The sequence below is a fragment of the Anomaloglossus baeobatrachus genome, chromosome 1 (assembly GCF_048569485.1).
Source record: "Anomaloglossus baeobatrachus isolate aAnoBae1 chromosome 1, aAnoBae1.hap1, whole genome shotgun sequence".
In the NCBI taxonomy this organism is placed as follows: domain Eukaryota; kingdom Metazoa; phylum Chordata; class Amphibia; order Anura; family Aromobatidae; genus Anomaloglossus; species Anomaloglossus baeobatrachus.
The window spans coordinates 736,063,065-736,090,884 of NC_134353.1; the positions used below are offsets into that span (position 1 = coordinate 736,063,065).

The 27,820-nt window shown below is 51.0% G+C and overlaps 1 protein-coding gene across 2 annotated transcripts in view; it reads left to right on the plus strand.

The window, feature by feature from the left end:
- Positions 1-27,820, plus strand: part of DHX37 (DEAH-box helicase 37) — a 218,764-nt gene that overhangs the window by 51,003 nt on the left and 139,941 nt on the right. For both annotated transcript variants that reach the window (XM_075322468.1, XM_075322461.1), the window contains exon 8: positions 18,532-18,628. In XM_075322468.1, coding sequence (XP_075178583.1) covers positions 18,532-18,628 — 97 coding nt within the window. The remainder of the gene's footprint in view (positions 1-18,531; positions 18,629-27,820) is intronic.

Below are 27,820 nucleotides of genomic sequence, written 5' to 3' on the forward strand. Positions count from 1 at the left end.
AAAAAAAAATCTTCGTGAACAATTGTCTCCAGAAGTCACCGAATTAGTAAATTAAGTCCACCTGTGCAATTTATTCATTGTATAACTACAGGTGCTCTGTGAAGGCCTCAGAGGTTTGTGTATCAACATTTTAAGGATAAAACGTCATCATGAAAACCAAGGAACACACCAGACAGGTCAGGGGTAAAGTTATGGAGACTAAAGCAGCAGAGTTAGGTTGTTAAAAAAGACCACACAAAGCAAAACTGAACATATCACAGATGACTGTTTAATCTATCATCCAAAAATAGAAGTATGGCACAACTGCAAATCTACCAAGACATGGGCATTTGCTTAAACTGACGTACTGAGCAAGAACATAACTAATTAGAGAAGCAGCCAAGATACCCGGGATCACTCTGGAGGAGCTGTCCACTAGAGATCCACAAATCAAGTGGGAGAATATGTCCAAAGGACAACTATTAGTCAACTATTCAAGAAATCTGGCCTTTATGGAAGAGTGGTAGGAAAAAAGCCATTTTTGAAAGCAAGCCATTAGAATTCTCATTTGCATTTTAGAAAAAGCCATGTAGGGGACACAGATAGAAGGTGCTCTGGTCAGATGAGACCAAAGTAGAACTTTAAGGGCTAAATGCAAAACTCAGTGTCGAAAAACTAAAACTACGCCTTATCTTGAAAATCCCATCCCGACTGTCAACATGGTGGCAGCATCATGCTGTGGAGATGCATTTCTTTGGAAGGGATGCTGAGCAGAGTTGATGGGAAGATGGATAGGACTTAATACAGGGAAATCCTTGAGGAAAACCTGTTAGATATTGCACAAGACTTGAGATTGGGTATAGGTTCACCTTCCAGCAGGACAATGACCATAAACATACTGCCAGAGCTATAATGGATGGTTTAGATCAAAGCATAATCATGTGTGTGTGAACGGTCACAGTCCAGACCTAAATCCCATTGAGAATCTGTGACAAGGCTTGAAAATTGCTGTTCACTCCTTTCTCCCCTGAGGAAGCTGCTCCATTAATCCTTCCTTGGAGCCATGGGTCTTGTAATATGGCTGTTTCTTTATGGTTTGAGTACTTATTACATATTTGACTTTATTATTATTATTATTATTATTATTATTATTAATATTATCTTTATCGTTCCTATGGGAGACCCAGACCATGGTGTTTAGCTTCTGCCTCCGGAGGACACACAAAGTACTACACTTAAAAGTGTAGCTCCTCCCTCTGAGCTTATACACCCCCTGGAGAACCAGATCTAGCCAGTTTATCGCTTTGTGTTCAGGAGGCATACATCCACACATGCATTCTCATCTGATTTCTTTGATTTTTGGAAAGAGTTTGAAGAAAAGCGGGTCCATGTTTGGACTCCCGGCATGTTCCTTCTCACCCCACTGTGTCGGCGGTGTTGTAACGTTGATTCCTAGGCTGGAGCCTTACATGCCGTGCTCCTTCACCATCCTTCCTGGGCTCTGGCTTGAAGTGGGAGCCAGCACGGTCTCCATGCTTGGCAGGAGACCGGTCTCCATCCGCAGCCCTTCAGGACCCTGCTGGACTGGAGCACTCATCCCCAGGGACTTGACCCTGCGTCTCAGCAAGCTAAGTACCTGAGACGTTTACTTTTCGGGGTCCCTGTACATTATTGTTGTGGGAGAGTGTGCTTATTGTGTTTTTTGACATTTCCGGCGGGTTCTCTAGCTGTCGCCTGAGAAGCGCGCCGATGGTGCCTGCGCGCCGGCCGCGCCGCTCAAATTTAGGCCCCGGCTCCGCCGGAGGCCTAGTTTCGGTTTCACTGCCTTTGCATGTCACTCATGCAGAGGGACAGGCTCGGCTCCGCCCGGCGGCCGTTCTGCACAGGGGAGGGACACTCCCCACTGCAGTGTGTGTCCCCTCCCCTGTAGGTCTCTATGGCCCTCCAGATCCCGCTCCTCAAGCAAGTCCCGCCCCCTCCCTTCGGCGGCCATTTTATCAGCGTTCTCTCTGCGATCAGTCACATTGCAGCGCTGGTCTGCAGCATCTCTGCTGAGGTGCTGTGCTTGGGGGTCCGGGCTTCGGGATCTGGAGGGCACACAACACCGCTCCAGCGGTCCGGTAAGGCACAACCGGTCTCCGGTTGTGGACCTCTGTTTATACTCTCTGGGTTTCATTCTCTGGCAGAGCCCCCACTCCAGCAGCATGTCTCACACGAGGAGCAAGGCTCCAAAGCTGTATTCAGTATGCACTGCATGTAAGCTCCTGCTGCCTGAACCGAGCATATTCCCACATTGTGATGCCTGCTCTAACTTGGCGGTGCCTCAGCCTGGAGTCTTCCCCCCCCCCGCCCCCCAGTGGTCTCTCAGGCTGCTCCTGCTCCTGTGGCTGAACCCCCGGCTTGGGTAGAATCCTTTTCTAGGTCTATCTCCCAGTCTTTTGCTGACTCCATGGGACTTCTGTCCAGGACTTTGCTGAACATGCATCAGCCCCCTTCACAGGGTGCCTCTGCTGCTAAGGGTCTCTCAGGACCGGAGCTCACAGAGGATTCATCTGGTCCCAGACCCCGTCCTCCGAAGAGACGCAGGGTTCCCTCTCCTTCCTCGTCCCGCGGCTCTGATTCAGTAGCTGACTCGCAGGATGAGGAGGATGCCTTTACAGGGGGCTCAGAGGCTACCTCCATGTACCCCATTGATCTGTCCGAAAGTGACTCAGATATTAGTGACTTGATTGCCTCCATTAATTCTGTACTGGATCTCAATCCGCCAGTATCAGAGGAGCAACCCTCTCTGGCAGAAAAGCACCAGTTTACCTCGCCTAAGAGAGCAAAGAGTGTGTTCTTTAACCACTCCAGTTTTCAGGCCGCTGTGACCAAGCCCAGGGCCTGTCCTGACAAACGCTTCCCAAAGCGTGGTTCTGATGACCGCTTCCCCTTTCCACCTGAGGTGGTCAAAGAGTGGGCTCATTCCCCAAAGGTAGACCCTCCGGTGTCTAGGCTCTCAGCCCGGACCGTTGTGTCGGTGGCTGATGGCACCTCCCTTAAGGATTCCACTGACCGCCAGATTGACCTTCTGGCCAAATCCGTATATGAAGCGGCAGGGGCCTCGTTTTCCCCGACTTTTGCAGCAGTGTGGGCTCTCAAAGCCATCTCTGCTTCTCTAGAGGAGATGCATTCCCTCGCCAGGGAATCTATGCCCGAATTGGTTCCCTTAACTTCCCAAGCTTCAGCTTTTTCATCCTATACCATGTCTACCATGCTGGAGGCTTCTCACCACACTGCGGTGGCTTCGGCTAATTCCCTCGCTATCCGCAGGATCTTGTGGCTTCGAGAGTGGAAGGCAAATGCTTCTTCAAAGAAGTACCTTGCTGGGCTCCCCTTTGCTGGGTCCCGGCTGTTCGGTGAACAGCTGGATGAAATTATTAAGGAAGCTACTGGCGGGAAGAGTACTTCAATGCCACAAACCAAAACCAGGAAACCTGTCCAGGGTAGGAATCAGTCGAGGTTTCGTTCCTCCAACTGGTCGTCCTCTAAGCCCTCGGCCTCATCCACTAGCTCAGCCAAGGACCAGAAATCCAACTGGCGCCCAAAGCGTGTCCACAGAAGACCGCAGGAGGTGCTGCCGCTAAGGCAGCCTCCTCGTGACTATCTGTCCGCGCCAGCAACGTCCTTAGGCGGTGGCAGGCTCTCCCACTTTGGCGACACGTGGTTTCAACACGTCTCCGATCAGTGGGTAAGGGATATCATCTCCCACGGCTACAGGATAGAATTCTCTTCCAGCCCGCCAATCAGATTTTTTCTCTCAACTCCCCCCTGCTCCAAGGCCGTCGCCTTCTCACAGGCCGTGGCATCCCTGCAGGCAAGCGGAGTGATTGTACCAGTTCCCACTCGGGAACGGTTCAGAGGTTTCTACTCAAATCTCTTCCTAGTTCCTAAAAAGGACGGTTCCTTCCGGCCCATCCTGGATCTCAAGCTTCTCAACAAGCATGTTCAGGTGCGACACTTTCGCATGGAGTCTCTGCGATCAGTCATTGCCTCAATGACCTAAGGAGATTTCCTGGCGTCCATCGACATCAGAGATGCCTATCTGCATGTGCCAATTGCAGTTTCTCACCAGCGTTGGCTACGTTTTGCAATCGGAGAAGATCATTTCCAATTTGTGGCTCTTCCTTTCGGGTTGGCCACAGCTCCTCGGGTATTCACCAAGGTCATGGCAGCAGTGATTGCGGTCCTGCACCTACAGGGGTTGGCAGTGATTCCTTACCTGGACGACCTTCTAGTCAAGGCGTCATCCAGCGTGGACTGTCAGCGGAGTGTCTCGCTCACTCTCGCTACTCTAGCCCAGTTCGGGTGGCTTGTCAATCTTCCCAAATCCACTCTGACTCCGACCCAGAGTCTCACGTACCTAGGGATGCAGTTCGAGACTTTGCCGGCACTTGTGAAGTTGCCCTTAGTCAAACAGCAGTCCCTCCAACTGGCGGTGCGCTCTCTGCTGAGACCCCGCCGTTATTCCCTGAGGCGCTTGATGCAGGTGCTGGGTCAAATGGTGGCATCAATGGATGCTGTTCCCTTTGCCCAGTCCCATCTGCGTCCCCTGCAGCTGGACATTCTCCGCTGTTGGGACAAGCGGCCTTCCTCCTTGCACAGGTTGGTGGCTCTGTCGCCACAGACCAGGAGCTCTCTTCAGTGGTGGCTTCGGCCCCTCTCTCTGTCCCAGGGACGCTCCTTTCTGGCCCCGTCCTGGGTGATTCTCACCACGGATGCCAGCCTTTCCGGCTGGGGAGCGGTATATCTCCACCACAGAGCACAGGGCACTTGAACTCCGTCCGAGTCAGCCCTTTCAATCAGCCCGGACCGTTGTGTCGGTGGCTGATGGCACCTCCCTTAAGGATTCCACTGACCGTCAGATTGACCTTCTGGCCAAATCCGTGTATGAAGCGGCGGGGGCCGCGTTTTCCCCAACTTTTGCAGCAGTGTGGGCTCTCAAAACCATCTCTGCTTCTCTAGAGGAGATGCATTCCCTCACCAGGGAATCTATGCCCGAGATGGTTGCCTTAACTTCTCAAGCTTCAGCTTTTTCATCTTATGCCATGTCTGCCATGCTAGAGGCTTCTCACCGCACTGCCGTGGCTTCGGCTAATTCCCTCGTTATCCGGAGGATCTTGTGGCTTCGAGAGTGGAAGGCAGATGCTTCTTCCAAGAAGTACCTTGCTGGGCTCCCTTTTGCTGGTTCCCGGCTGTTCGGTGAACAGCTGGATGAAATTATTAAGGAAGCTACTGGCGGGAAGAGTACTTCCATGCCACAAACCAAGACAAGGAAACCCGCCCAGGGTAGGAATCAGTCGAGGTTTCGCTCCTTTCGTTCCTCCAACTGGTCGTCTTCTAAGCCCTTCGCCTCGTCCGCTAACTCAGCTAAGGACCAGAAATCCAACTGGCGCCCAAAAGCGCGTCCACAGAAGACTGCAGGAGGTTCTGCCACTAAGGCAGCCTCCTCGTGACTCTGCCCGCTCCAGCAACGTCCTTAGTCGGTGGCAGGCTCTCCCACTTTGGCGACGCTTGGTTTCAACAAGTCTCCGATCAGTGGGTGAGAGATATCATCTCTCATGGCTACAGGATAGAATTCTCTTCCAGCCCGCCAAACTGAATTTTTTCTCTCAACTCCCCCCTGCTCCAAGGCCGCCGCCTTCTCACAGGCCGTGGCAGCCTTGCAGGCCAACGGAGTAATTGTACCAGTTCCCGCCCGGGAACGGTTCAGAGGTTTTACTCAAACCTCTTCCTAGTTCCCAAAAAGGACGGTACCTTCCGGCCCATCCTGGATCTCAAGCTTCTCAACAAGCATGTTCGGGTGTGGCATTTTCGCATGGAGTCTCTGCGATCCGTCATTGCCTCAATGACCCAAGGAGATTTCCTGGCGTCCATCGACATCAGAGATGCCTATCTACATGTGCCAATTGCAGTTTCACACCAGCGTTGGCTACGTTTTGCAATAGGAGAAGATCATTTCCAATTCGTGGCTCTCCCCTTCGGGTTAGCCACGGCTCCTCTGGTATTCACCAAGGTCATGGCAGCAGTGATTGCGGTTCTGCACCTCCAGGGGTTGGCAGTGCTCCCTTACCTGGACGACCTTCTAGTCAAGGCTCCATCTAGCGCAGACTGTCAGCGGAGTGTCTCGCTCACTCTCGCCGCTCTAGCCCAATTCGGGTGGCTTGTCAATCTTCCCAAATCCACTCTGACTCCGACCCAGAGTCTCACGTACCTAGGGATGCAGTTCGAGACTTTGCCGGCACTTGTGAAGTTGCCCTTAATCAAACAGCAGTCACTCCAGCTGGCGGTGCGCTCTCTCCTAAGGCCCCGCCGTTATACCCTCAGGCGTCTGATGCAGGTGCTGGGTCAAATGGTGGCGTCCATGGAGGCTGTTCCCTTTGCCCAGTTCCATCTGCGTCCCCTGCAGCTGGACATTCTCCGCTGTTGGGAGAAGCGGCCTTCCTCCTTGCACAGGTTGGTGGCTCTGTCGCCACAGACCAGGAGCTCTCTTCAGTGGTGGCTTCGGCCCCTCTCTCTGTCCCAGGGACGCTCCTTTCTGGCCCCGTCCTGGGTGATTCTCACCACGGATGCCAGCCTTTCCGGCTGGGGAGCGGTATATCTCCACCACAGAGCACAGGGCACTTGAACTCCGTCCGAGTCAGCCCTTTCAATCAATGTGCTGGAAACCAGAGCTGTGCTTCTAGCTCTCCTAGCCTTTCACCACCTGTTGGCGGGCAGGCACATTCGAGTCCAGTCAGACAACGCGACAGCGGTTGCCTACATCAATCACCAAGGCGGGACACGCAGCAGCCTGGCAATGTTGGAGGTCCAACGCATTCTTCAAGGGGCGGAGGACTCCAAGTCCACCATATCCGCAGTCCACATCCCAGGCGTAGAAAACTGGGAGGCAGATTATCTCAGCCGTCAATCCGTGGTCGGTGGCAAGTGGTCCCTGCACCCGGCAGTGTTTCAGTCAATCTGCCGCAAGTGGGGCACTCCGGACGTGGATCTAATGGCATCCCGTCACAACAACAAAGTTCCGGTTTACGTGGCTCGCTCCCACGATCCTCAGGCCTTCGCCGCGGACGCTCTGGTTCAAGACTGGTCCCAGTTTCGTCTGTCCTACGTGTTTCCTCCTCTAGCTCTCTTGCCCAGAGTCCTGTGCAAGATCAGAATGGAGGGTTGTCGAGTCATCCTCATTGCACCGGACTGGCCCAGGCGAGCTTGGTACCCAGACCTGCTCCATCTGTCCGTAGAGGTGCCGTGGCATCTCCCGGACCGTTCAGACCTTCTCTCGCAAGGTCCGTTTTTCCGCCTGAATTCTGCGGCTCTCAAATTGACGGTGTGGCTCTTGAGTCCTGGATCTTGACGGCTTCTGGTATTCCTCCTGAAGTCATCTCCACTATGACTCGGGCCCGTAAGTCTTCCTCCGCCAAGATCTATCACAGGACTTGGAAAATTTTCCTGTCCTGGTGTCGCTCTTCCGGCCATCCTCCTTGGCCATTCTCCTTGCCGACCCTTCTGTCCTTTCTACAGTCCGGTCTGCAGCTAGGACTGTCCCTCAACTCTCTCAAGGGACAAGTTTCAGCTCTTTCAGTGCTGTTCCAGCGGCGTCTCGCTCGGCTGGCTCAGGTCCGCACCTTCATGCAAGGCGCGGCTCACATCATTCTGCCTTACCGGCGGCCCTTAGATCCCTGGGACCTTAATTTGGTTCTCGCGGTTTTGCAGAAACCCCCCTTTGAGCCCCTTAGGGAGGTTTCTTTGTTTCGTCTTTCACAGAAAGTGGCCTTTCTGGTGGCCATAACTTCCCTCAGGAGAGTCTCTGATTTGGCTGCGCTCTCCTCGGAGTCACCTTTTTTGGTTTTTCATCAAGACAAGGTGGTTCTCCGTCCGACTCCGGACTTTCTTCCTAAGGTGGTCTCTCCTTTCCACCTTAACCAGGACATTACCCTACCTTCCTTTTGTCCGGCTCCTGTTCATCGCTTTGAAAAAGCGTTGCATACTCTGGATCTGGTGCGTGCTCTCCAGATCTATGTGTCTCGCACCGCTGCTCTTAGGCGGTGCACTTCTGTTTTTGTGCTAACCACAGGCCGGCGCAAGGGCCTCTCTGCTTCTAAGCCGACCGTAGCCCGTTGGATTAGGTCGACCATTTCGGACGCCTACCAGTGCACTCAGGTACCTCCCCCGCCGGGGATCAAGGCACATTCGACCAGAGCTGTCGGTGCCTCTTGGGCTTTCAGGCACCAGGCTACGGCTCAGCAAGTCTGTCAGGCTGCCACTTGGACTAGCCTGCATACCTTTTCAAAGCACTACCAAGTGCATGCTCATGCTTCGGCAGATGCGAGCTTGGGCAGACGCATCCTTCAGGCGGCTGTCGCCCATTTGTGAAGTTAGGCTCCGCCTACTTCTTAGTTTTTCTGTTTATTTCCCACCCATGGACTGCTTTGAGACGTTTTATGGTCTGAGTCTCCCATAGGAACGATAAAGAAAAAGAGAATTTTGTTTACTTACCGTAAATTCTTTTTCTTATAGTTCCGTATTGGGAGACCCAGCTCCCTCCCTGTTGCCTGTTGGCAATTTCTTGTTCCGCGTGTTATCACCGGCTGTTGTCGTGGACAGAGTCTCCGGTTGTTCCGGTTCTTACTTGGTTCTACTTGTGGGTGGCTATTCTCCTTCAGCTTTTGCACTAAACAGGCTAGATCTGGTTCTCCAGGGGGTGTATAAGCTCAGAGGGAGGATCCACATCTTTAAGTGTAGTACTTTGTGTGTCCTCTGGAGGCAGAAGCTAAACACCATGGTCTGGGTCTCCCAATACGGAACTATAAGAAAAAGAATTTACGGTAAGTAAACAAAATTCTCTTTTATTCACTCTTAAGCTGGGTTCACACTAAGTGACAACGACGTCGCTGTTACATCACCATTTTCTGTGACGTAGCAGCGACCTTGTAAGTCGCTGTTATGATCGCTGCTTAGCTGTCAAACACAGCGACGCAGCAGCGATCATAACGTCGCTGTGCTACATGTGCAGAGAGCAGAGAGCCGCGCTTAGCGCTGGCTCCTTGCTCTCCTAGGTACAGTACACATCGGGTTAATTAACCCGATGTGTACTGCAGCTACATGTCACAGTGCAGAGAGCAGGGAGCCGCGCACACTGCTTAGCGCTGGCTCCTTGCTCTCCTTGCTACAGTATACATCGGGTTAATTACCCGATGTGTACTGCAGCCACATGTGCACAGAGCAGGAGCCGGCGCTGGTAGCAAGGGCGGAGGCTGGTAACGAAGGTAAATATCGGGTAACCAGGGAAGGGTCTTCCCTTGGTTACCCGATGTTTACGCTGGTTACAGCTTACCGCAGCTGCCAGACGCCGGCTCCTGCTCCCTGCTCGCTTCATTTCGTCGCTCTCTCGCTGTCACACACAGCGATGTGTGTGTCACAGCGGGAGAGTGACGACCATAAAATGAAGCTGGACATTCAGCAACGACCGGCGACCTCACAGCAGGGGCCAGGTCGTTGCTAGATGTCACACACAGCGACAGCGACGGGACGTCGCTGCAACGTCACAGAAAATGGTGACGTAGCAGCGACGTCGTTGTCGCTGTGTGTGACACCAGCTTTAGACCCATTAGTTGCTTTATGGCCATATTGATATGTTATTGATTGTATATCTTTCAATCTAGAGAGTACAAACAGTATTATTGCACATCATTGTTGTATTCACATATATTTATGGGCTTGTCTTCGTTTTAATTGTTTAGTTATGTGGTGCTAATAAAATTGATTGCCCCGTATTTCTGGGTGTGCACCTTTTTTCTATATTCCTTGTCTTTCCTCTTTTTTTGATCAATACTTGAAAATTGCATATCACAGACTTCTCCATCTAATCTGGAGATATTTCTCCCCATGCTTCCAGAAGCCCCTCGCACAAGTTGGATTGGCTTGATGATCACTTTTTGTGCACCATACGGACAAGCTGCTCCTACAACAGCTCAATAGGGTTGAGATCTGGTGACTGGGCTGGCCATTCCATTACAGATAGAATACTAGCTGCCTGCTTCTTCCCTAAATAGTTCATGCATAATTTGGAGGTGTGCTTTAGGTCCTTGTCCTGTTGTAGGATGAAATTGGCTCTAATCATGCGCCGCCAACAGGGCATGGCGTTGCGAAATGGAGTGATAGCCTTCCTTATTCAAAATCCCTTTTACCTTGTACAAATCTCCCTCTTTACCAGCACGAAAGCAACCCCAGACCATCACATTACCTCCACCATGCTTGACAGATGGTGTCAGGCACTCTTCCAGCATCTTTACAGTTGTTCTGCATCTCACAAATGTTCTTCTGTGTGATCCAAACACCTCATACTTTGATTCGTCTGTCCATAACACTTTTTTCCAATCTTCCTCTGTCCAATGTCTGTGTTCTTTCGCCCATAATCTTTTCCTTTTATTAGCCAGTCTCAGATATGGCTTTTTCTTTGCCACTCTGCCCTGAAGGCCAGCAACCCGGAGTCATCTCTTCACTGTAGACGACACTGGCGTTTTGCTGGTACTATTTAATGAGGCTGCCAGTTGAGGACTTGTGAGGCGTTGATTTCTCAAACCATAGACTGTAATGTACTTGTTTTGTTGCTCAGTTGTGCAGCGGGGCCTCCCACTTATATCTACTCTGGTTAGAGCCTTTGTGCTCTCCTCTGAAGGGAGTAGTACACACCGTTGTAGAAAATCTTCAGTTGGCAATTTCTCGCATGGAATATCCTTCATTTCCAAGAACAAGAATAGACTGTCCAGTTTCACATGAAAGTTCTCTTTTTTTGGCCATTTTGAGAGTTTATTTGAACCAATAAATATAATACTCTAGATTCTCAACTAGCTCAAAGGAAGGTCAGTTTTATAGCTTCTCTAATCAGCAAAACTGTTTTCAGTTGTGCTAACATACTTGCACAAGGCTTTTCAAGGGATTTCTAAACATCCATTAGCCTTCTAACACAGCAAACACAATGTACCATTAGAACACTGGAGTGGTGGTTGTTGGAAATGGGCTTCTATACACCAATATACATATTGCATTCAAAACCAGACGGTTGCAGCTAGAATAGTCATTTACCACATTAACAATGTGTAGAGTGTATTTCTGTTTAATTTAATGTTAGCTTCATTGAAAAATGTGCTTTCCTTTCAAAAATGAGGAAATATCTAATGACCCTAAACTTTTGAACTGTAGTGTATATTTTAACATTTTTAGGATACCATACTTCTTTTCCTTAAACACTTCACAAATATTTTCTATTTTTGTGTTGGTATAGCAGATAAAATCCCAATAACATGTACTTGTAATTTGCGAGTGTAACTAGTGATGGGCAAGCAGTACAATGTTCGATACTCGTAATGATGAGTGAACACTACAGTGCTCGAGTGCCCTTTACTGTTGTGCCGGTCGGTTGCACACACAGACACGAGTATTATGGAAGTGATTGGGCAGTTCTGCTGTCCATCCAAATACAGGCAGGGGAAAGGAGGGTGAGGGTTTCTATATTTTTTTTTTTTTTGGGACACACTACGTCTGAAAACGTTAATTTCTTTATCGTTCCTATGGGAGACCCAGACCATGGGTGTATAGCTTCTGCCTCCGGAGGACACACAAAGTACTACACTCAAAACGTGTAGCTCCTCCCTCCTAGCATATACACCCCCTGGTAGCCAGTCCTAGCCAGTTCAATGCTTTGTGTTTCAGGAGGTCACACACACATGCATTCTCTGATTTTTGATTTTTCCTTTTGGATCAAAGATTTGGAAGAAAAGCGGGTCCAGCTGGACTCCCGGCATGTCCCTTCTCACCCCGCTGTGTCGGCGGTGCTGTTAAGGTTGATTTTCCAAGGCTGGAGCCTTCTCATGCCGCGCTCCTTCACCATCCCCTGGGGCTCTGGCTTGAAGTGGGAGCCAACACGGTTCTCACTGCTTTGCAGGAGACCGGTCTCCATCCGCAGCCCTTTTTCAGGATCCTGCTGGACGGAGCGATCACCCCCCAGGGACCTGGCAACCTGCGTCTCACAAGCTAAGTATATGAGACGTTATTACCACAGAAAGTGGTCTTTCCAGGGGTCCTTTATACTTTATTTATTGGGGAGAGTGTGTTTTATGTTTGTGTAACATTTCCGGCCGGTTCTCCAGTTTTCACTGGAGAACCGCGCCGATGGTGCCTGCACGCCGGCCGCATGTTTAAATCTAGGCCCCGGCTTCTCCTGAGGCCTAGTTTCGGTTTCCACTGCCTCTGCATGTCAGTCATGCAGAGGGACAGTGTGGCTCCGCCCAGCGGCTGTGCAGCACAGGGAGGGGACACTCCTCACTGAGGAAGGATTCCCTCCCCTGTCTACCTCATTTGCCGCTCTCAGAGTAGGCCCCGCCCCCTCTCCTCGCTCCGGTCGCCATTTTCTCAGCATTCTCTGTGCCTGCATAGGCACAGAGATTCCACATTGTGACAAGTGGGGGCCTGGGCTGAGGGACTGGAGGGCACAGAAATGTCTGTTTAAACGATCTGGCAGCCACAACCTCCGGTTTGTGCAGCTGCTTATTTTATCTGTTTATATATGCTGGGGGCCATTCTAGGACAGAGCCCCCACCTCTGCAGCATGTCTCACATCAGAGCAAGGCTGCAAGGCTGTTTTTATTATGCACTGCATGTAGTCTCGTACGGCTGTACCGAGCTCATAAACACAGTGGCCCCTCAGCCTGGAGGCTCATCAGTGGTCCCTCCAGCTGCTCCGGCTTTGGTGGCTGACCCCCGGTTTGGGTAGAATCCGCTCTTTCCGGGGGTCGGCTGTCCCGGAATCTGCTGAGCATGCATTAGCCCCCTTCTCAGGGCGTTTTCTGCTACAGCTCGCTCAGCAAAGCTCACAGAGGACTCTCCTTCTGGTCTCAGACCCCGTCCTCCTGACATGGAGACGCAGGGTCCCCTGTCCTTCCCCGTCCCGCAGCTCTGATTCACGAGCTGACTCACTGGACGAGGAGGATGTCTCTACCAGGGACTCGGACGCTACTTTATGTATCATTGATCTGTCCGTAGGTGACGCAGATGCTAATGATTGGATTGCGTCCATTATACTTGTACTGGACCTCCATCCGCCTGTATCAGGGGAGTATTCCCCGCTGGCAGAAAGGCATCAGTATACCTTAAACAGGACAAGGAGTGTGTTCCTTAACCACTCCAGTTTTCAGCCCACTGTGTCCAAGCCCACAGCCTGTCCTGTCAGACCCCAAAGCGGGGTTCTGATGACTGTGTTTCCCCCTTCCACCAGAGGTGGTCAAGGAGTGAGCTCATTCGCCAAGGGTGGTCCCTCTGGTGTCTAGACTTTCAGCCCGGATAGTTTTATCAGTGGCTGACGGCACCTCTATAAGGATCCCACTGTACATTTTGTACTGGACCTCAATCCGCCGGAGTTACCTTACCTAGGGGAACACAAAGTGTGTTCCTTAACCACTCCAGTTTTCAGGCCACTGGGACCAAGCCCAGGGTCTGCTCTGACAGTCGCTTCCCATGAAGCGTGGTTCTGAGGACTGTTTTTCCCTTTCCACCAGTGGTGGTCAAGGAGTGGGCTCATTCACCAAAGGTGGCTCAGCCCGGACTGTTATGTCAGTGGCTGATGGCTCCTCACTTAAGGTTTTGCTGTCCGCCAGGTTGTCCTTCTGGCCAAATCTGTATGGGGGCGGCAGGAGCTTCGTTCTCCTCAGCTTTACAGCAGTGGGGTTTTTTTTGTAGCCTTCTCTGCTTCTCTAGAGGAGATGCATTCCCTCACAGGGACTCTATGCCCGAAATGGTTGCCTGAACTTCCAGACTTCAGTCTTTTCATCCTATGCCATGTCTGCCATGCTGGACACCGCACTGCGGTGGCCTCGGCTAATTTCCTCGCTATCCGCAGGCTCCTGTGGCTTCGGAAATGGAAGGCAGATGCTTCTATAGAAGTTCCTTGCTGGGCTCCCTTTTGTTGGGACCAGTCTCTTCGGAACCAACTGGATGAAATTAAGGAAGCTCTTGGCGGGAAGAGTTCTTCCATGCCACAAACCTAAACCAGGAAACCTGTCCAGGGCAGGAATCAGTTGAGGTTTCGTTTTTTTTTCGTTCCTCCATCTGATCGTTCTCTAAGCCCTCGGCCTCGTCCACTAGCTCGGCCAAGGTTCATAAACCCAAATGGCGCTCGAAGCTGCGTCTTCAGAAAACCGCAGGAGATGCTGCCACTAAGTCAGCTTCCTCCGAGCTATCTAGCCACGCCAACAACGTCCTTGGTCGGTGGCAGGCTCTCCCACTTGGCGACGTATGGTTTTAACACGTCTCCGTTCAGTGGGTGCGGGATTATATCTCCCATGGCTACAGGATAGAATTCTATCCACCCGCCAAACAGATTTTTTCTGTCAACTCCCCCCGGCTCCAAGGCCGCCGCCTTCTCACAGGCCATGGCATTCTTGCAGGCCAATGGAGTAATTGTACCGGTTCCTGACTGGGAACGGTTCTGAGATTTCTGCTTAAATCTATTCCTAGTCCCCGAAGAGGGCGGTGCCTTCCGACCTGGATCTTAAGCTTTTCAAGCATGTTCAGGTGTGGCGTTTTCACATGGAGTCTCGGTCTTGTTCCGTGTGTTTTTCACCCGATCAATCAATAACCCAAGGAGATTCCCTAGCATCCATCGGCATCAGAGATGCCTATCTGCAGGTGCCAATCGCAGTTTCACACCAGCGTTGGCTACGTTTTGCAATCGGAGTGGTCCAATTCGTGGCTCTTCCCTTGGGGTTAGCCACGGCCCCTCGAGTATTCTCAAGGTTGGGGCAGCTGTGATTAGGGTCCTGCACCTCTAGGGATTGGCAGTGATCTTTTGCCCTGGACGGTCTTCTTGTCGGGGCTTCATCCAGTGCAGACTCTTAGCAGAGTGCTTCGCTCACTCTCGCCACTCTAACCAATTCGGGTGGCTTGTCATTCTGTCCAAGTCCACTCTGACTTCGAACCAGAAGTTCCCGTTCCCAGGGACGCAATTCGAGACTCTGTCGGCACTTGTGAAGCTGCCCTTAGTCAAACAGTAGTCCCTCCGCTGGCGGTCGACGTCGTTCTATCAGGCACCGAATACAGGTACTGGTCAGATGGTGGCGTCAATGGAAGCGATTCCCTTGCCCAGTTTCTCCTGCGTCCTCTGAGGCTGGATATTTTCCGCTGTACAAGCGAACGTCCTCCTTCCACGGGGTGGTGGCTTCGCCACAGACCAGGGGCTCGTTTCAGTGGTGGCTTCGGCCACTCTGTCTCAGGGACGCTCCTTCCTGGCCCCGTCCCGGGTGATCCTCACCAGGATGCTAGTCTATCCGCCTTGGGAGCAGTATATCTCCACCGTGGAGCGCAGGGCGCTTGGACTCTGTCCGAATCAGCCCTCTGGATCAATGTGCTGGAAATCAGAGCTGTATTTCTAGCTCTCTAAGCCTTTCACCATCTGTTGGCGGCTAGGCACATTCGAGTCCAGTCGGACAACGTGACAGCGTTTTCCTACATCAACTTCCAGGGCGGGACACTCAGCCGCCTGGCAATGTTGGCGGCTCAACACATTCTTCAGTGGACGAGGGACTCCTAGTCCACCGTATCCGCAGCCCACATCCTAGACGTGAAAACTGCGAGGCAGACTATTTCAGCTGTCCAACCGTGGTCCACGATCCTCAGGTTTTGCGGCAGACGCACTGGTTCATGTTTGGTCCCAGCTTCGTCTCTCTTACGTGTTTCACCCTCTAGCTCTTGTCCAGAGTCCTGCGCAAGATCAGTAAAGAGGGCCGTCGGGTCATTCTCATACTCCAGACTGACCCAGGCAAGCTTGGTACCCTGACCTGCTCCATCTGTCCGTAGTGTTGCCATGGCATCTTCCGGACCGTCCAGACCTTCTCTCAAAAGGTCCGTTTTTTCCGCCAGAATTCTGGACTCTCAGATTGACGGCGTGGCTCTTGAGTCCTGGATCTTGACGACTTCTGGTATCCCTCCTGAAGTCATCTCCACTATGACTCGAGCTCCAAAGTGTCCTTTGGCCTTTTTGGCCTTGCCGACCCTCCTGTCCCTTCCACAGTCCGGTCTACAGCTAGGACTATCCCTCATTAAGGGACAGGTCTCGGCTCTGTCAGTGTGTGCCAGCGGCGTATCGTCCGGCTGGCTCCGGTGCGCTCCTTCAAGGGCGCATCTCACATCATTCCGCCTTACCGGCGGCCTATGGAGCCCTGGGACCTTAATCCGGTCCTCACGGTTTCCGGAAACCCCCCTTTGAGCCTCTTAGGGAGGTTTCTTTGTTTCATATTTCACAGAAAGTAGTCTTTCTAGTGGCCATAATTTCCTGCCAGAGAGTCTCTGTTTTGGCTGCACTCTCTTCGGAGTCACCCCCTTTTTTGTTTTTTTTTCATCAAGACAAGGTGGTCTCCGTCCGACTCCGGACTTTCTCCCTAAGGTGGTTGCTGCTTCCACCTTAACCGGGGCATTTTTCCTGCCTTCCTTTTGTCCGGCTCCTGTTCATCGCTTTGAAAAAGCGTTGCATATCCTGGATCTGGTGCGGGCGCTCTGGATCTATGTGTCTCGCACCGCCGTTATTAGGCGGTGCACCTCTCTCTGGTGCTGACCACTAGTGAGCGTAGCGGTCTCTCGGCATCTAAGCCGACCCTGGTTCGTTTGCTTAGGTCGGCCATTTCCGATGCCTACAAGTGTACTCAAGTGCCTTCCCCGCCGGGGATCAGGGCACACTTGATCAGAGCTGTCGGTGCCTTTTGGGCTTTCAGGCACCAGGCTACGGCTCAGCAGGTCTCAGACTGCCACTCGGATTAGTCTGCATACTTTTTCGAAGCACTACCCATGGCATGCTCATGCTTTGGCAGACGCGGGCTTGGGCAGACGCATCTTTCAGGCGTCTGTCGCCCATTTGTGAAGTTAGGTTTCGCCTGCTTCTCAGTTTGTCTGTTTATTCCCACCCATGGACTGCTTTAGAACGTCCCATGGTCTGGGTCTCCCATAGGAACGATAAAGAAAAAGAGAATTTTGTTACTTACCGTAAATTCTTTTTCTTATAGTTCCGTCATGGGAGACCCAGCACCCTCCCTATTGCCTGTTGGCAGGTTTCTTGTTCCGTGTGTCTTCACCGGCTGTTGTTGTTGTAGACAGAGATTCCGGTTGTTCCGGGTTTTACTCTGTCTCTACTTGTGGGTGGATGTCCTCCTTCAGCTTTTGCACTAAACTGGCTAGGACTGGCTAGCAGGGGGTGTATATGCTAGGAGGGAGGAGCTACACGTTTTGAGTGTAGTACTTTGTGTGTCCTCCGGAGGCAGAAGCTATACACCCATGGTCTGGGTCTCCCATGACGGAACTATAAGAAAAAGAATTTACGGTAAGTAACAAAATTCTCTTTTTGTACCCCCCAGTGACAGCCATTTAGATTGCGAATGGCTCACTGGAGGGCCGACTCACATCATTCAGTGACGCAAGCCTGTACTTTGTGTTGAATGTTTCACAATTGACACATCCGCTCAGGCTGCTTTCACACATCAGTTTTTGGCCATCAGGCACGATCCGGCAGAAACATGAAAAAACGCATCAGGCGTCTGTTGCTGCTGGATGCGTTTTTCCCCCCATAGACTTCTATTAGTGCCGGATGGCCTTGCGTTCCATCTGGCTTTCGCCGGATCCAGCAAAATGTGCTTGTCCGGCGGTCGGGATGGAACGTTGCAGTGAACGTTTTTTGTCTCCGGCGAAAAAACGTATTGCACCGGATCCGGTGACGTACGGCGTGTTTTATAATGGAAGCCTATGGACGACGGATCCGGCGTAATACGGCAAAAAACGGATTACAGACGCCACATCCGTTTTTTTTGAATTGAGCATGCTCATTATCACAACGGATCTGTCAAAAAACTGAAGGAACTGATGGAAAAAAACTGATGCCAACTGATCCGTTTTTTCGCCAGATCAGTCCCATCAGTTTTTTTTGCCGGATCGTGCCTGATGGCAAAAAACTTATGTATGAAAGCAGCCTCCACTGAGCGTACTTGAGCACCTGTGCCGAGCACACTCACTCGTCAATAGGTGCGACATGAAAAAAGTGAAAGTTCGCAGGGTATGAATACTTTTTCAAGGCACTTTTAAAGAATGTACTTTGACACTCTTACCTTTTTGGAATCCGATCTCTGTTGTTTTTTATGGTTGGTCCTAGATTTGGCCATGACCAATCCTTGCGTGTTTCAGATGATATACAAACATTTTATGTTGACCACCATGTTTGCATTAAAACATGTCAGACCTGTTGACATATGTTGATTTATACCTAAATTTAAAGGGGTTCTTGAATAATGAAAAAGAACAGAAAACGTAATAGCAGAAAATGTAAAAATATAAAGCACAGCTGTATACTCTTGAGCTACTCCACTGCAGTCCAACATCAGTACAGTATAATTGGTGGACAATAGGGAGTATGGGTCCGATGGGGAATCATTTTTTTTTTTTTAACTGTTTAAGCTGATTTTTTTTTTCTTTTATTCTTTTAAGTGTTGTTTCTTATCAAATCCGATATGAAGGAAATGTTTGTTCTGAAACAAAACTGAAGTTCATGACAGATGGTGTACTGCTAAAAGAAATTCAGAAGGTGAGCATGTTCCTAATCTGTGGCTGAGTGATGATGATGGTGGATGATTTATAAAGTTTATTTTTACAGCGCCAACCTATTCTACAGCACTTTATAATTAAGAGGGGACTTGTACAGACAAAATGCATTTTAACCACTTCATGGCCAATTGATTTTCTCCCTCCCCCGGAGCTATAGCTTTTCTATTGTTGAGTGCTTTTTTTTTTTTTCTTATGGCCCATCTTATGAAGGCTTGTTTTTATTCAGGAAGAGTTGTGTTGAAAGACTGCATTCGTTATGCCATAAAGTGTGCTGGAAATGGGAATGATTTTCCAGGTCAATATGATTATTGTGATTTAATACGTATTGTTTTTCTTCTCCAAAAATCTTTTACACCACTTAAAGGGTGGTTTACCCCTTTTCATTACTGGCCACAACAATATTATGTCTCTCTCACATTCCATGTGTTGCCGATAGTGCCTATTGCGAACCGCTCACCCTCTTCGTGTGACCCTCGGGCTCCGTGACCTCTGATGTCCAGTGATGTCAAGTCAGCTGAGGCGGGCTGCAGTCTTCCTGAGTGACTGGGCTGTGGGCGACATTTCACCGCCCGTCACAGCCCAGCATCTCCCTGCTTCCTCCTCCTTAACTGCAGAGCCCCGCAAGCAGAAGCAATGCTGGGCTGCGCTGAGCGGTGAAACTCCGCCCACAGCCTAGTGACTCACGGAGACTGGGGTCGGCCGCGGTGATCTCAGGTCAACAGGAAGTTGACGCGTCCTCACTGGACATCAGAAGTTATGGAGCCCGGTGGCACGAGGAGGAGGTGAGCGGACCACAATAGCGCCGTCCACAGGCACAATTGCCACCACAAGGTATTTGAGAGAAGCCTTGTTTCTCATCATAATATCATTGTAGATAATGAAAAGGGGTGAACTACATCTTTAAGGTATTCTACTATTTCCTGTTGTCATTTTTTGAGACCTGTAATTTTATTTTCTTTTTCGCTCCTAATTGGGAGACCCAGACAGTGGGTGTATAGCTACTGCCCTCTGGAGGCCGCACAAAGAACTACACTTAAAAGTGTAAGGCCCCTCCCCTTCTGGCTATACACCCTCCCGTAGGAGTACAGATTCCTCAGTTTTAGCTTTGTGCGCAAGGAGGTCAGACACGCACGCATAGCTCCATTGTTTTTAGTCAGCAGCAGCTGCTGACTATGTCGGATGGAAGAAAAGAGGGCCCATACAGGGCTCCCAGCATGCTCCCTTCTCACCCCACTGTATGTCGGAGGTGTTTGTAAGGTTGAGGTACCCATTGCGGGTACGGCGGCAGGAGCCCACATGCTGATTCCTTCCCCATCCCTTTTTACAGGGCTCTGGGTGAAGTGGGATTTACTGGTCTCCAGGCACTGAGACCGTGCTCCATCTACAGCCCCTGGAGAAGATGCTGGATGGAGCGGAGTACATCAGGGACATGGCCCTGCTTCCTCAAGGTACTCTGTGTCCCCGTGCATTTGGCGCTCACACCGCAGCATGCTGGGTGTTGTAGTGCGCCGGGGGACATCAGCGCTACGGCGCTTGTGCCATGGCCTCATTCAGCTTCGCTGAAGCAGGCACACTTATAGGAATCGGTCGCGCCGGCCGCTGGGACTGCGGCGCGGCTGGCACTTGTGGTGCGCCGGGGACTTCAGCGCGGCCCGCGCTTTTACGGCGGCCGCGCTGATAACTCGAGTCCCCGGCTTTTGCGGCCTGCTTCCGTTCGTTCCCGCCCCCGGACCTGCCAGTCAGGAGAGGGGCGGGACGCTGACCACGTCTAGGAATCGGTCACGCCGGCCGCTGGGACTGCGGCGCGGCTGGCACTTGTGGTGCGCCGGGGACTTCAGCGCGGCCCGCGCTTTTACGGCGGCCGCGCTGATAACTCGAGTCCCCGGCTTTTGCGGCCTGCTCCCGTTCGTTCCCGCCCCCAGACCTGCCAGTCAGGAGAGGGGCGGGACGCTGGCCAGTGCATCAGCGCCGAGGGCTGGAGTCGTTTTTACATACTCCAGCCCTCACAATCGGCACAGAGGGGACACTGTTTCCCGCACTTTTGTTTGGGAACTCCCACGGACCGCCCCTCTCCACAGACGCCGGCAGCCATTCCTGCTGACACGCTGCGCTGCAGAGGGGAGCCGGGGAGACCCAGACAAGGAATTCTGCAGCCTCTTACCCGCTATTCAGCGGGCGGTAAGCAGCCCTCAGGGCTCACCCCCTCTTGTGCCAGTAGTATTCTTAGTATTTTGTTTCTACAAATACTTTGTATTGCATAGCGCTGGTCGCCCTTTGGCTATAGACTCTCTCACATTACAGAGAGCCAGCAGCATGTCGTCCGTAAAACGCAAGGGTGCCAAGGCACAGACATTATATGCTTCCTGCACCGCATGTGGGACTTTTCTACCGGCAGGCTCCACGGACCCCCATTGTGTGCAGTGCTCGGCCCCTGCGGCGCTTGCACAGTCGGGACCTCTGCTGGACGTGACCCAGGGTGTACCACCTGTGAATGCTGTCCAGGTGACAGGAACTGAGTTTGCAGCTTTTGCTGACAGAATGTCTCTCACTATGTCACAAATTCTTGACACATTGCGAGCTAGGCCTGTACTTCAGGCCACGGACACTGTGCAATCATTGCCCCCTGGTCCCCCTCAGCTCCAAGCTCCGGGACGGGCATATACACCTCAGGGTGAAGACTCTGACTCGGACGATGGCCCCGGGCAGCCTAAGCGGGCTCGCTATGACGGGCCTTCACATTCATCTCAATGGTCAGGATCCCAGCGAGATGAATCTATGGGTGATGAGGCGGACGTAACTGATCAGGATTCTGATCCTGGGACCGCTCTCAATCTAGATACACCAGATGGTGACGCCATAGTTAATGATCTTATATTTAACATCAATAAGATGTTAAATATTTCCCCACCAGCTCCTCTTGTGGAGGAGTCAGCTTCGCAGCACGAGAGAATCCATTTCAGATACCCTAAGCGTACTTTAAGCACTTTTCTGGACCACGCTGACTTTAGAGACGCAATCCAGAAACCCCACGCTTATCCTGAAAGGCGTTTTCCTAAACGGCTTAAAGATACACGCTATCCTTTTCCCCCTGAGGTGGTCAAGGGTTGGACCCAGTGTCCAAAAGTGGATCCTCCAATTTCCAGGCTTGCAGCTAGATCCTTGGTTGCAGTTGAAGATGGAGCGGCACTTAAAGATGCCACTGACAGGCAGATGGAGCTCTGGCTGAAATCCATCTATGAAGCGATTGGAGCGTCATTAGCGCCTTCGTTTGCAGCCGTATGGGCACTCCAAGCTATCTCAGCCGGGCTTGCGCGAGTTGACTCCGTCACACGTGCATTTGCCCCGCAGGTAGCACCATTGACCTCGCAAATGGCGGCATTCGCGTCGTACGCGATTAATGCTGTTCTTGACGCTACAAGCCGCACGGCAGTGGCGTCAGCCAACTCCGTTGTTTTGCGTAGGGCCCTGTGGTTGAGACATTGGAAAGCAGATTCTCATTCCAAGAAGTGCTTAACCAATTTGCCTTTTTCTCGTGACCGATTGTTTGGAGAGCGTTTGGATGAAATCATCAAACACTCCAAGGGTAAGGACTCATCCTTACCGCAACACAGACAAAACAGACCCCAACAGAGAAAGGGTCAGTCTGGTTATCGGTCCTTTCGAGGACCGGGCAGGTCCCAATTCGCCTCGTCAAAAAAGACTCAAAAAGACCAGAGACGCTCAGATTCTTGGAGGTCTCAGTCACGCCCAAAAAGGACAGCCGGAGGAACCGTTGCCAAGACGGCGTCCTCCTGACTTGCGGTCTCCGATTCCCACACCCGCGGTCGGTGGGAGGCTTTCCCACTTTGGCGACATCTGGCTGTCACACGTCAAAGACCGTTGGGTGAGGGATATTCTGTCTCACGGGTACAGGATAGAGTTCAGTTCTCGTCCGCCAACTCGTTTCTTCAGAACTTCTCCACCACCAGACCGAGCCGATGCTCTCTTGCAGGCGGTGGCCGCTCTAAAGGCGGAAGGAGTGGTGACCTCCGTCCCTCTTCAGGAACAAGGTCACGGTTTTTACTCCAATCTGTTTGTGGTCCCAAAAAAGGACGGATCGTATCGGCCCGTCCTGGATCTAAAGTTGCTCAACAGACACGTAAAAGTCAGGAGGTTCCGGATGGAATCCCTACGCTCCGTCATAGCCTCAATGTCTCAAGGAGATTTTCTAGCATCAATAGATATCAAAGATGCGTATCTCCACGTGCCGATCGCACCAGAGCATCAGCGTTCCTACGCTTCGTCATACACGACGAACACCTGCAGTTCGTAGCGGTACCTTTCGGTCTGACAACAGCCCCCCGGGTCTTCACCAAAGTCATGGCAGCAGTAGTAGCTGTTCTGCACTCGCAGGGTCACTCGGTCATCCCGTATCTAGACGACCTGCTTATAAAGGCACCCTCTCAAGAGGCATGCCAACACAGTCTGAAGGTGGCACTAGACACTCTCCAGAGTTTCGGGTGGATTATCAACTTTCCGAAGTCTCATCTAACCCCGACCCAATCTCTGACTTATCTTGGCATGGAGTTTCATACTCTCTCAGCGATAGTGAAGCTTCCACTGGACAAGCAGTGCTCGCTACGGACTGGAGTGCAATCTCTCCTTCAGAGCCAGTCGCACTCACTGAGACGCCTCATGCATTTCCTAGGAAAGATGGTAGCAGCAATGGAGGCAGTCCCGTTCGCGCAGTTTCATCTGCGTCCTCTACAATGGGACATTCTACGCCAATGGGACGGGAAATCGACGTCCCTCGACAGGACTGTCTCCCTCTCTCAGACTGCCAAGGACTCTCTGCGTTGGTGGCTTCTCCCCACCTCATTGTCACAGGGAAAGTCGTTCCTTCCCCCGTCCTGGGCAGTGGTCACGACGGATGCGAGCCTATCAGGGTGGGGAGCGGTGTATCTCCACCACAGGGCTCAGGGGATGTGGACTCTGGAAGAGTCCACCCTGCAGATCAATGTTCTGGAAATCAGAGCAATCTATCTTGCCCTGCGAGCCGTCCAACAATGGCTGGAAGGCAAGCAGACTCGGATTCAGTCGGACAATTCCACGGCGGTGGCGTACATCAACCACCAAGGGGGAACACGCAGTCGCCAAGCTTTTCAAGCCCGGACGTGTTTCAGCAGATCTGTTGCCGCTGGGGGACGCCGGACGTCGATCTGATGGCGTCACGGCACAACAACAAGGTCCCAGTTTTCATGGCACGGTCTCACGATCACCGAGCACTGGCGGCAGACGCCTGGGTTCAGGATTGGTCGCAATTCCGACTCCCCTATGTGTTCCCACCTCTAGCATTGTTACCCAGAGTTCTCCGGAAAATCAGGTCCGACTGCCAGCGAGCCATACTCGTCGCTCCAGATTGGCCAAGAAGGTCGTGGTACCCGGATCTGTGGCATCTCACGGTAGGCAACCGTGGACACTATCAGACCGTCCAGATTTGCTGTCTCAAGGGCCGTTTTTCCATCTGAATTCTGCGGCCCTGAACCTGACTGTGTGGCCATTGAGTCCTGGATCCTAGCGGCCTCAGGTTTATCTCATGAGGTTGTTGCCACAATGAGACAGGCTAGAAAACCATCCTCAGCTAAGATCTATCACAGAACGTGGAAGATATTCTTAGCGTGGTGCTTGGCTCAAGGGTTTTCTCCCTGGCCATTTGCATTGCCAATTTTTCTTTCCTTCCTGCAGTCTGGGTTGGAAAAAGGTTTGTCGCTTAGCTCTCTTAAGGGTCAAGTCTCCGCGCTATCCGTATTCTTTCAGAAGCGCTTGGCACGGCTTTCTAAAGTACGCACGTTTCTCCAAGGAGTTTGTCATATCGTTCCTCCTTACAGACGGCCATTGGAACCCTGGGATCTGAACAAGGTTCTCATTGCTCTCCAGAAGCCGCCTTTCGAGCCTTTGAAAGAGGTTCCCCTTTCTCGGCTTTCACAAAAGGTAGTTTTTCTTGTGGCGGTCACGTCTCTTCGAAGAGTGTCCGAGCTAGCGGCGTTATCTTGCAAATCTCCCTTCCTGGTGTTTCACCAAGACAAGGTAGTACTGCGTCCAATTCCAGAGTTTTCTCCCAAGGTGGTTTCTTCCTTTCATCTCAATCAGGATATCACTTTGCCATCTTTGTGTCCGCATACAGTTCACCAATTTGAAAAGGGTTTACATCTGTTGGACCTGGTGAGAGCACTCAGGACTTACATTTCTCGCACGGCGGCTCTACGCCGTTCTGATGCGCTCTTTGTCCTAGTCGCTGGTCAGCATAAGGGATCGCAAGCTTCCAAATCCACCCTGGCGCGGTGGATCAAGGAACCAATTCTTCACACATACGTTCTGCTGGGCTTCCGATTCCATCTGGACTGAAGGCCCATTCTACCAGAGCCGTGGGTGCGTCCTGGGCATTGCGGCATCAGGCTACGGCTCAGCAAGTGTGCCAAGCGGCTACCTGGTCGAGTCTGCACACGTTTACCAAACACTATCAAGTGCATACCTACGCTTCGGCAGATGCCAGCCTAGGTAGACAGGTCCTTCAGGCGGCGGTGGCCCACCTGTAGGAAGAGGCTGTCTGACAGCCCGTTCATGTGGTATCTTTTTACCCACCCAGGGACTGCTTTTGGACGTCCCACTGTCTGGGTCTCCCAATTAGGAGCGAAAAAGAAGAAGGGAATTTTGTTTACTTACCGTAAATTCCTTTTCTTCTAGCTCCAATTGGGAGACCCAGCACCCGCCCTATTTGTTCTTAGGGTTTCGTTTTTTCGGGTGCACATGTTGTTCATGTTGTTTCTTAAGTTCTCCGATCGTGTTATCGGATTGAATTTGTTTTTGAAACTGTTATTGGCTTTCCTCCTTCTTGCTTTGGTACTAAAACTGAGGAATCTGTACTCCTACGGGAGGGTGTATAGCCAGAAGGGGAGGGGCCTTACACTTTTAAGTGTAGTTCTTTGTGCGGCCTCCAGAGGGCAGTAGCTATACACCCACTGTCTGGGTCTCCCAATTGGAGCTAGAAGAAAAGGAATTTACGGTAAGTAAACAAAATTCCCTTCTTTCCATCGAAAGACCTGTTTGGTTTTTTTGTGTGGCAAGCTAATAGCTTTGTTGATACTAGTTTGATTTGCATTTTTTTAGGGGTTTGTGACGACAATTTTTGCATCTTGATTTTTATATATTTTTTTTTTTCTACAGCCTATACTATACGGATTGATTGCTTTTATATTTTAATAATCTGGACTTCTATGGATGCAGCAATACCAAATACACGTATATATGTATGTATGTGTGTATTTGCTATTGCCACAGGCGGAAAAGTCCAGATAATAAGTATTTAATCTGTATGGTAAAGACAGTAGAGAGGAAAAAAAAAATGAGATGCAAGAATTCAGATGTTTTTGTTTTTTTTTTTTTTTTCTTTTCAGCCTGATTGGGCTAGGCTTTATATTTACAGGAAGTTTCAGCAGGCCAACTGCTGTCATGACAGTTACTATGCCTCGATCGTGGGGGTTGTCAGTGATTGATGGCAGCGTTCAAAAGGAGAGACCACAGCAATCTAAGCTGGCTCCAGTTGCTGCTTTTAGGGTATGTGCGCACTAGGCGTTTCTTTCACGCTGCGTTTTTATGTGCGTTTTTGTCTAAAAAAACGCACCCGCGGCTAAAAAATCGCGGCAAAAACGCATGCGTTTTTGCCGCGATTTGGTGCGTTTTTTTGCTGCGTTTTTGCTCACTGCGTTTTTAATCAGTGCACAATACCATTAAAGATTGTTGATGAAAAAAAAAAAAAAAAGGTCTGATGTCATTTCCTTCTTCAAAATGTTCACTGTATGCAGGAGAGCAGACAGCTGCAGAACTAGTGTATGCAGGAGAGCAGACAGCAGCTGCAGAACTACAAGTCTCAGCATCCTCCATTCACCAGTGTATGCAGGAGAGCAGACAGCAGCTGCAGAACTACAAGTCTCAGCATCCTCCATTCACTAGTGTATGCAGGAGAGCAGACAGCAGCTGCAGAACTACAAGTCTCAGCATCCTCCATTCACTAGTGTATGCAGGAGAGCAGACAGCAGCTGCAGAACTACAAGTCTCAGCATCCTCCATTCACTAGTGTATGCAGGAGAGCAGACAGCAGCTGCAGAACTACAAGTCTCAGCATCCTCCATTCACTAGTGTATGCAGGAGAGCAGACAGCAGCTGCAGAACTACAAGTCTCAGCATCCTCCATCCAGGACTGTATGCAGTTTTTTGCCCAAAAAGAAAAAAAAAATGACATGGGCTTCGCCATATTTTTGTATGCTAGCCGGGTACAGCAGGCAGGTACGGGCTGCCCCCAACCCCCAGCTGCCTATTTGTACCCGGCTGGGAACCAAAAATATAGAGAAGCCCTTTTTTTTTAATTATTTCATGAAATAATTAAAAAAAAAAATGACGTGGGCTTCGCCTAATTTTTGAGTCCAGCCGGGTACAACTAGGCAGCTGGGGATTGGAATCCACAGTGCAGGGTGCCCATGCTTTCTGGGCACCCCCACTGCGAATTGCAGTCCGCAGCCACCCCAGAAAATGGCGCTTTCATAGAAGCGCCATCTTCTGGCGCTGTATCCAACTCTTCCAGCTGCCCTGAAGCCGGGTGGCTAGCCGGGTAATAATGGAGTTAGGGCTAGCTGTATATTATCAGCTAGCCCTAAGCCCGAAATTCATGGTGTCACGCCAATATTAGACATGGCCACCATGAATTTCTAGTACAGATAAAAAAAAAAACCACAACACACAGAAAAATATTTTTATTAGAAATAAAACACAACACAATTAGTGACTCCATCTTTATTGAAATAAACCCCCCTCCGCAGTAATCCTGGGTCAGGGTCCCGCGCCGTCCAATCAGGATCCAATATCATCTGATCGGTTTGCTGGAAGGCAAAGCGATCAGATGATGTCAGGTTAAAGGATGTGAATCACATCACACATCAGCTGATTGTATAAAAGCCGGTTATACAATCAGCTGATGCATCAGTAGAAAAAAAAAAAAAAAATAATACTCACCTATGTGCTGTGGTGATTACCGGCAGCTCCTGGAGCGATCGATTGGACAGGAGTCTGATCCCGTCCGATCGCTGCAAGAGCTGCCGGTAATCAGCTGATGAAGTCCCCTGACGGCAGGATCAGCTGA